General features: G+C 29.8%; 1 protein-coding gene and 1 long non-coding RNA gene across 5 annotated transcripts; both read left to right on the forward strand.

Moving 5' to 3' along the window:
• Window positions 1-798: 798 nt before the first annotated feature.
• Window positions 799-5577, forward strand: LOC8261704 (probable WRKY transcription factor 51). Its single transcript, XM_002533308.4, has 3 exons — window positions 799-1112; window positions 1214-1360; window positions 5020-5577. The coding sequence occupies exons 1-3, from the start codon at window positions 844-846 to the stop codon at window positions 5249-5251; spliced, it is 648 nt and encodes a 215-aa protein (XP_002533354.3). The 5' UTR covers window positions 799-843; the 3' UTR covers window positions 5252-5577.
• Window positions 5578-6020: 443 nt separating this feature from the next.
• On the forward strand, window positions 6021-8225 carry LOC125370543. 4 transcript variants are annotated; one of them, XR_007216581.1, is made up of 6 exons: window positions 6021-6573; window positions 6642-6797; window positions 6863-7210; window positions 7280-7540; window positions 7618-7702; window positions 7797-8225. It is a non-coding gene; the product is annotated as an uncharacterized LOC125370543 (long non-coding RNA). The 4 variants fall into 4 exon arrangements; XR_007216579.1 differs by having other exon boundaries at window positions 6028-6573; window positions 7292-7540; XR_007216580.1 differs by having other exon boundaries at window positions 6863-7540; window positions 7618-7698.
• The last annotated feature ends 268 nt before the right edge of the window (window positions 8226-8493 follow it).

Here is an 8493-nt window from a genome sequence, read left to right on the forward strand (position 1 = left end):
AATACTAATACTATTCAATTTCTCCATCCCCCCACCAAAATGCCAATTCCCCTATCAAAATCACCATAACTTTTCCTATTTCTCCTTTTCTTTTTCCTTTTTTAAAGTGATTATATATATATATATATATATATATATATTACTCATCACACATGTTATATACATAAATTATTATTATAAAAATTATAATATAAAATATTTAATAAATTAATATGAGATATGATATTTATTAAATTTATTTAATTATTTATGAATATTATTCTTTAATGTATAGCAGAATTAATATGTTTTTATATATTTTATAAATTTATAAAATAATTAGACTTTAAATAAATTTATATAAAATTATATAAGTTTATAATGCATTAGTTATTTATGAAATTAGGATTAAGAATGTATTAGATTTTAAAACTATTAACATAATTAGATGTTAATTTTCGAAATTAAATTTTTTTACCGAAATAAAAAAATATTTATTTTGAATCTTACATGATAAAACACATAGGATTTATAATTAATATATATTATAGATAGATTATATATTATTACAACTTTTACATATATCTCACAGTATAGAAGGTGGTCCACACACCCCAATGCATACTCCCAGAATGACGTCTTCATTATGACGTCATGCGATAGACACGTGGCACAACTGAGGCACCTTCTAGCATCCCTCCAGGAAAGTGTCTATGAAGGAGCAGCTCAAAAAAGAAAAGATAATGATTTAAATTACATATGATTTTTTTTTTGTTTTTTTTTTTAAATTTAGTAATATGTATATATTATATAAATCTATATTGCAGCCATGCCTACCATTTTCATTTACTGCTAATGTACTAGATGTTCGACTCAAGCTTCTTGGCAATGGACTACCCAGCAAACCCTAACCCTAACAATTATAATTATTCTCACTTTGATCCGATTATGGATCCGTCCTTGCAGCCAGTGGAGTTCCAGTTATCGGATTTTCTCATGCTCGATGGCGGGTTTGGAGATGACTCTTCGTCGCAGAGTACTATGGTGTTGTCGGATCAGTTTGCTAGTGGTGCTTCAACTGAATACAGTAGTGGTACTGCTGCAAGTGCAACATCAGAAAATGCTAATAACGAGTATGTCTGTTCTGAACATCTTCTTGTGTTCTTGATTTCTTGATATTCAAAATGATAATCATTTTACTTTGAATTTTAATATTTTATATATTTATATATAGTAAATGGAAAAAGGGAGTGAAGAAAGAGAAGGCTGAAGTGGGGCATAGAGTTGCATTTAGAACGAAATCGGAGTTAGAAATCATGGATGATGGATTTAAATGGAGGAAGTACGGAAAGAAGTCTGTGAAGAACAGCCCCCATCCAAGGTATATACACATATATATATATATATAATAATAATTAATATAAATTAAATTAGTTAAATATTGCATTGTTTTTTTTATATCAATTAGTTGAAATAATTGTATTTGTTTTGCATATGATCATTTAATCACGAGATTGATATATAATATAGTTTATTGGAAGTTGGTTTTTCATTCTAAATTATGAAATGGTCACGGGGTTGATTAATTTAGAAGAAGAACAGCAACGACAACAATTAGTCGTTATTATATTTAGAATTGACCTTTCCTTAATTGATGAAAAATGATTCTGAGTGTCTGATAATACATTACACACGTGGATTATCTGTTTTAATGGTGTTTGATCTGTGACTAGGGGTAAACCTGGATATGGTATTAATTAAATGCTGCTGCGACAGCTGAAAAATTTATGGGAGAAAGGGAAAACAATAACCCATGTCACCTTTCATGTACTAATTAAGGATTTTTAGGGCAATATGTCAAAGAATCCATATCCTATACAGTAAACTATGAACTGGATACAAATGGGTTATGTCAATGGAATCTGATAAAGTTTGTGTAAAGATGCAAGATACTTTTATGTTCTTTTTATATATGACATACTTTTTGTTTGTTCTTATATGGAACTTACTTCTCCTTCGACCACCACTAGGTGCTCATTAGACATGATTAGCTTCATAAACACATGTCAATTACACAGACATGATATTTAGGTATAAAATGGTCAGTTATCCTGATTATTGTTGTGTGCTCGGTATAATCTGGTCGGTTATTATTATGTGCTTGATATAATTTTTTTTATTATTAATATGTAATTTTTTCCCTCTAAATAATACTAAGATTACTTGGTCTAATTAGGATAGTTAATCTTGTGGGAAATAGAGGTACATAAAGGTGAGGGTGACTGGAAGAAGAAACAATTCACATCAAACCATGTACACAAAAAGACATGATACTGGGGTCATGCCAATGGTTTATTTAAACTAGCATTTTGTGTCCAACACTCAAAAAGGTTGGGGGACCTAAAGCCATCACTTCTATATATTGTATTTACATATCCCATCACACCACAAACACACGCATTGTAAAAATTTCAAGTGGCGGCTTCCACTTGTGTATTCATTGCAGATTTCACTAAAACTAGTACAAGGTTAATTGATTTTGTTATGTCTGCCTATATATTTAATTGTAGTTTTTCATTTCATTTGGCAAGAGGGTATTATATATACATGACTAGCCAAATATGTCATCTAATGCTACCATCCAACTCTATTTGTAGGCTATAATTATCTAGCCAAATTATGTAGCCATGCATCAATTGATTTCCAAATGTGTTTCTATCATAATATACACACATTATCAATTAGTATATACATATAATATTTAGATAAACTTTATCTACCACGTTATTTATAGAGACACTAATAAAATAAGATATATTAATTAGTAAAATCATATTACTTATTTTGATTTTAATTTTTATTAAATTAAATATCTTATATTGGATTTACTGTCTGAATTATTAATTGCTGTAGCTCATTTTTATTTAATGTATTTACAAAAACTCTAAAGATTTCTCATTTTGATATTCTAGTCTTCATTTGAGCAACTTAAAGAGATGGTTGTAGTGATTAACTCAAAATGATCAAAGTCTCTAAGAATTGTAATTTGCCCTTATAACTTAGTCAATGATATCTAATTAGATTGTGGCACATTAATTTTACAAAAGTGACATGTTTTGTTCATGTAATTTTAATTGTTGAATTTTCAAGAAGCATAAAGTATTATTTCTTATATTTATTTTAATTATACATTAGGGATGAGTCTCAATAGATATTTATTAATAATAAAATCCTAATACTCACTTTAATTTCCCATTTAAATAGTATGTATAGCTTATTTTTGGTCATTTCAAAATAATCTCAAGTCAATTTAATTAATATATTAACTCAATAGTCATTTTGCACTTGTTTGTATTGTGGTATATGATGGGTATATTGGTTTGTTTAAAACAATGTGGTCCAGAACTTAAGGGGACAAGTTGGGTATAACATTGGTAACCAAAACAAACAAAAAACTAGAGATTATCACAAGCAGATACTACTGAAACAAGTGGATGTTGTTTTAACTTCAGAAAATATAAATGTTCTAGTTTTATATTCTTTCCTTCTCAATAATTATAGTCCATATTTTTAATTTTTAATTTAATAAAATATTAAATTTAAAATATTTTTTTATTAATCTACATACAAAGTATCACATGTAATTAATTTTTGAATTTTACACTTTAAAATTTAGTTTTTATAGAAAACTTAATAAAAATATGTTAGAGATATATACTAATAAAAACTAATAATATATTTTTTTTAAGTCATAAATTTAAAATAAATTACTTTTTTTTTTTTTGAAACGGAGAGGATGGGATATTTAGGGTGTACGTAAATGTATATATTGGAAGCAATGATGGTTATTCTTGTTAGGTGGGATGCCACAAATTATCCTATATATGGAGCACTTGCTGACGTAATACATACGTCAGTAATTTAGAGGCTTTCAGGTCATATTAATTGTAAGCTTGATCAGGCTTTACATACGAATAAACACACACACATATATATATATATATATATATATATAAAATGCAATTGTGTCTTAAATAATAATTCAAATTTGTACCTTTTATATTTAAATGATTTATTGTTGGAATTTAAAAATTAAATTTTTATTAAAAAACAAACTATCAAAATTTAATTTGTTAAATGGATTACATAAATCAACCTGTATAACATAGTTAATAAACATATTTATATTTAAGTTTAATATTTTGACACGATCAGTTAAATTGATTGTATTTAATTTATCTATTATATTCTTACAGTCCATTTAGTTCGAAGGATTCATTATTTTTAAAATTAGACTTAGTCTTATGTTTAACTAAGCTATGTGAATGATATTAAATATTGCTTGGTACAAGTATATTAATTCATAAAATTAATTAACTCTATTTTTGTAATCCTACGTTTGAGAGGATTGTTTGACTAAATAAATAAATTGTTATACTAATCAAATTACTAAAACAATCTTTGTCTTATATATAAAACTTATATCTCCTATCTTTTCTCTTTTTTTTTTTTCTCAAAACATCTTTTAAGTTTGTTCATATACTCTATATTAACTTTTGGCTTGAATTACCATTTTTTGCTCTAAGGTATACCGATATAAATATAGACAATTATAAAATAAATTTAGCAATTAAGGTCATTTTTAGAGAAATAAAATAAAAAGTCAAGGCTATTTTAGGAACCAAAATTTTATTAATTATGGATGAGTAATCCCATTCAATATAACTTACTAATGATATCTGTGACTTGGCTTTAGATAATACTTATTTCATATAGGTTAGCTAAACTATTATGATTGTTAAGCACAATCTTTATTATATCTACTAAACATGGTAATACTGTGGCTTATAGCAAACGAACTGTTAGTTGAACAAATTATCATGGGTGAAAGGTGTGTGGAAGAGACCCGGCATGGGTAACTTGTTAACATATAATACTATATGTAGTTTCAATGCTTTAGAATCACAATTTAGGCTTTATAATTTTGATGATAACATGAAAACCCAAGATTTGTAATAATATATGAATATATCTTTGTAGGAATTACTATAAATGTTCAAGTGGAGGATGCAGTGTAAAGAAGAGAGTGGAAAGGGACAGAGAAGACCCAAAATATGTGATAACAACATATGATGGTATGCACAACCATCAAACTCCATGTGTGGTTTACTACAATCATCACCATCGTCATCATTATCATCAAGATCAAGTGCCTGTTATGAACCCAAATGGCTGGAATTTACAAGCATCTTCTCCTTCTTCCTCTTCATAGGCTTTTCTCTGTTAATTACTTTCTTCCTCCACTAGGCCATAAGCCATTACTCCTTAGTCCTTTTCATCATGTGGTTATATATATACATGCATGCAGCAGCACTGCTTTAGTTAATATTTATGCACCAGATTATCATTCTGTAACTGGTACAGACTAGTAGGAGTACTTGTGATGAATGATTAATCACTACTGTAATTGCACTTATATATGTTATGGCCATTGGATTGGCCCACATCATAAGAACAACAATTGATGGGCCAATAACAAAACATGGGAATTGCATATAAAAGAAAAGATTGGCCTCCAGTGTTTGTGGGGTTGCATTAGAAGATGAACAAATTGAGATGGGCTCTTCTTTCCTCAAATGTTCTGAGGCTCTTATAGCAAATTATGTTAGTTTTCTTTGAGAATTTTTAAATGAAAATAGAAAATAGAATTATATATATATATATTTAAAATTATAATTGAATATAAAAAATTTTATAAATAGGTTAAATATATTTTCTATATTTTTCTTTTTATATAAGAGCATCTTTAATAATACTTTTTATTTTAAAGAACATAATTTTTAGAATAAAAAATATCTTCAGAAATATTTACATATAAAGAGTATAACATTTTATTTAAGTCCAATAGATTTTTATATTTTATTCTATATTTTACTTTTATTTCCATAAATATTAAGACATTGTTTGTTTTTCAAGAATTTTTTTCCATTTTTATTTTCTAACTTTTAAGAAAAATGAAATCTTTTCATTTCTATAGAAAATTTATAAAACATGTTCACTTTATAAAAAGCTTTTAATTTTCCACTTAAGTAATATTTTAAGTATAAAGAATAGATGTGAAATAAATAAAGTGAGAATTTCTTGTTTTCATCTGAAAATAAGTAATCTACAGAGAAGAAAAATATAGGAGACATGTTAAATTTGTTTTCAAAAGTTTTTCAAAGTTTAGTTATAATTTTAAAAACATGAAAAACTGTTTTCTATTTTCATTTTAGAAAAATGACACAAATAAATATAAAGTTCTTTTTTTGTTTTCATTCGAAAAATTTTATAGGTGTCAGTTTTCTATAAGTAAGTAGATCTTAATAGTTTTAATTTCTTTTTTTTTCAATTTTATCCAATAAAAAATAAAAATTACAAATATCAATTAAATCAAATGCATAGAAACTTATAGTACATTTATTAAATATATAGTAGAGAGTGAAGTTTGACTCTTCACACTAGGAGTCTATGGCCCTCATATACCTTTATCAACAGATGGACATCACCATTCGTGGTGGCAAGAAGATTTGCAGCTTCTAGCATGCGATCCATGTAAGTTATCTTGATTCTTTTCTTCTAGTTGCTTTTATATCATGTGCGCTGATTCCTCATTTTTGCAGGTTTGCCTTGGAGATTGGCCTCCTCGTAGGCTAACAACCCATCTGCACCTCGCGAGCTTTCCCTTACTTGAGATATTGAGGCTCCAGCAGGGCAGTTGCTAGTGGTCACAAGTACACATGCACTATATGTGGATCAACAACCTGTCCTAGGACATGGTAAACATAATTCATTAGTTACACGTGTTTTATTTATATCGTTGCTTACCTTTTCTGGTTTACAGATCCCGAGTGATTGGCAAGGAGAGTGTGACCAGTGAGAGCCTTATATGCTATCCACGATTGACCTCGAACAGAAGATGATCCTATTGGCTAGGCCCGTATGTAGGGCTTGGTACCTTGGCGAAAGAATTTATGGTTGGGAGCGCGATCCCAATAGGTGCCAAGTCCCATTATCTTCTCATCTCTACATGTTTTGGACAACCGATCTTATTAGAGAGGAGCTGATAGAGTGCTTGAACGGGTATGATGAGGTTATGGATTTTACCCTTCGTTCACAACTGATCGGTTATACCTCGTTCATTCCGCAGCTGCTGGGGACTTTACCTATCAGGGATGACACTATTGTCCGGGTATTTTATTAGATTATTTAGAATGCTCTCTTTTTACCATGTACTGCTATTTTATTCACCTATTCATAGCTTGTTTGATAGGCCCCTGCTATCCACAAGCCAACTGAAGGATGGTCTTCTCGACGCAACCAGCCTTCATATGTCGCAGGCTCATCTGCTGGTGCGACTTCTGAGGCACCACCTATGGCTACGTCAAATGTGGTCCTCGGAGCTATTTTATTCCCTCATGATCCGATGGTTTCATATTGAAGTCCACTTGGTGTGGTAGAGCACTGTCTCGCCATAGATCAGTATTTCCTTTTAAAGTTCGTCCCGAGCAACTACACCCATGTAAGCTTTTGCCTTCCTTCTGCATTTCTATCATTTTGGCTTTCCTAAAAAGGTTACTGACATATATACAAATATAGGTTCAAAAAGACCAATTTGAGCATGTAAATCGACTGGTTAGGGTAGCGAGGAAACAAAATTTTCATCCTTGGTGAGGATTGGTGGGTAAGAAAATAAATTATGATTTATGAAATGCAAAATGTATGCATGAAATGCGTGAAATGTGCTAACTAATTCTCCTTTTTTGGGTTTTCATCAGAGGGACTGCAGGGGCAGTTAGACGACCAGTGACAGATTAATGCCTTGACTCTTCAGCTACCCGCATTATAAACCCAAGGGATGGTGCTGAATCAGACGACGAGATGGATAGTTCAGGAGCGAACTCCGGCTTTTAAATTTCCTTGGCTTCTATTTTTGCCTTTTCTGATTGTATTTAAAACCTGAAATCTTTGTGTAGACTTTTATTTTTGAAGGTATAAGATGTATCGCCTTTTGGATTGCCCCCAAATGTAAAACAATTATTGGGTTGCCTACCAATTAGCGCTAATTTAAGGTCATTACCTTGACCGAACTGCTATGATCTCAATTGGGATCTTTGAGTCTGCAAGAGACACTCTTTAGACCATACTCTCTTGTATGAAAGATATTAAAACATTGTCTATTGACTTTAAATGTTTCATTTGCCTTTTTCGAGAGTTCAATAGCTCCATAAAAAAAAATCTGCTTAATTCTGAAGGGTCAACACCATTATAACTTGAATTTGCCTGGATAGGATTATGTTTTGGATTGGAAATAAGCACTAAATTTACTTTTTGAAGCTCTTTTTTTTATGCTTATTATGCGACTTCTTAGTTCTTTCTTTGTAAATCTTTGCATTCTCTTAAGCATCCATTCTAGTCTCCTTAAGTCCATTAAGTTGGAGAAGTCATTTAGCTCTCGAATGTAGATCGATGTCA

Source organism: Ricinus communis, chromosome 7 (genome assembly GCF_019578655.1).
Source record: "Ricinus communis isolate WT05 ecotype wild-type chromosome 7, ASM1957865v1, whole genome shotgun sequence".
In the NCBI taxonomy this organism is placed as follows: domain Eukaryota; kingdom Viridiplantae; phylum Streptophyta; class Magnoliopsida; order Malpighiales; family Euphorbiaceae; genus Ricinus; species Ricinus communis.